Source organism: Trypanosoma theileri, assembly GCF_002087225.1.
Source record: "Trypanosoma theileri isolate Edinburgh chromosome Unknown TM35_Tth_6_V1, whole genome shotgun sequence".
Classification (NCBI taxonomy): domain Eukaryota; phylum Euglenozoa; class Kinetoplastea; order Trypanosomatida; family Trypanosomatidae; genus Trypanosoma; species Trypanosoma theileri.
The window spans coordinates 562,732-563,625 of record NW_021639848.1 but is presented as its reverse complement, the minus strand read 5'-3'; the positions used below and the strand labels follow the sequence as shown (position 1 = coordinate 563,625).

Below are 894 nucleotides of genomic sequence, written 5' to 3'. Positions count from 1 at the left end.
TTTTTTTTTTGTTTGAGCGTGTAGAATAGCTCATTCCTTTATTTTCCTCTATTTCGCAACACAAGCAATCTTCACAAGGAACCAATATATTTATATATATTGCGTAAAAGGGTGAATATTGCCAATAACAACAAGAAGAAAAGAGCAATAATAAACAAAAGAAGAAGAAGAATATCTTTTGTTTATTACTATTTTTATTATTAGAGCCACCTAGTGGAAATTTCCCAGTGAACAAACACACAAAATAAAGAAAGAAAGAACGAACGAACAAAGAGGAGGAAAATAAATAAGGAATAAATATAAAGTAGAAGAAGAAAAGAAAAGAGAATATAGAAACAAAAAAGGGAAAAAAAAGAAAAGCGTAAAGGCAGCAGTAAACAACAAGTGAAAAGGGAAAAGAAACATATTATATATATTTATTTATATATTTATATATATAAATATATATATATATATATATATATATATATATGTCCACTGTATCCTCACATCTCCACCGACGGCGTTTTCAACACAACCCGTATGCTGTCCAACTCCTAGATGTATCCTCTGAAGAGGTCAGCAGTCAAAGCAACAGCAACAGCAATAATAATAATACTACTACTAATAATAACAGTGAGAATGTATACAGTCGAGCAGCATTGGATTTTCTCAACGCCGCCTCTTATGTGGAAGATACACTCTCTCTCTCTCATACAAAACACTTTGATGCGATGGATCTTATTCACGATCGAATGACAAGTACGGAGTGTGAGGGCGGTATTTCAGATGTGGGCAGTAGTGATGAAACCAGCCGCACCGCCTCTTCTTCACTTCCTCTTTTTACCCATATGAATACAATCAATCATCATAATATGAATAACAATAATAATAATAATAATAATAATAATAATA

The 894-nt window shown here is 31.9% G+C and overlaps 1 protein-coding gene across 1 annotated transcript; it reads left to right on the top strand.

Moving 5' to 3' along the window:
* Nucleotides 1–470: 470 nt before the first annotated feature.
* Nucleotides 471–893, top strand: TM35_000063270 (uncharacterized protein; the record flags this gene model as incomplete). Its single annotated transcript, XM_029023364.1, has 1 exon — nucleotides 471–893. A coding segment is annotated over one exon (423 nt), but the record flags the coding sequence as incomplete, so codon positions are not given.
* Between the last annotated feature and the right edge of the window lies 1 nt (nucleotide 894).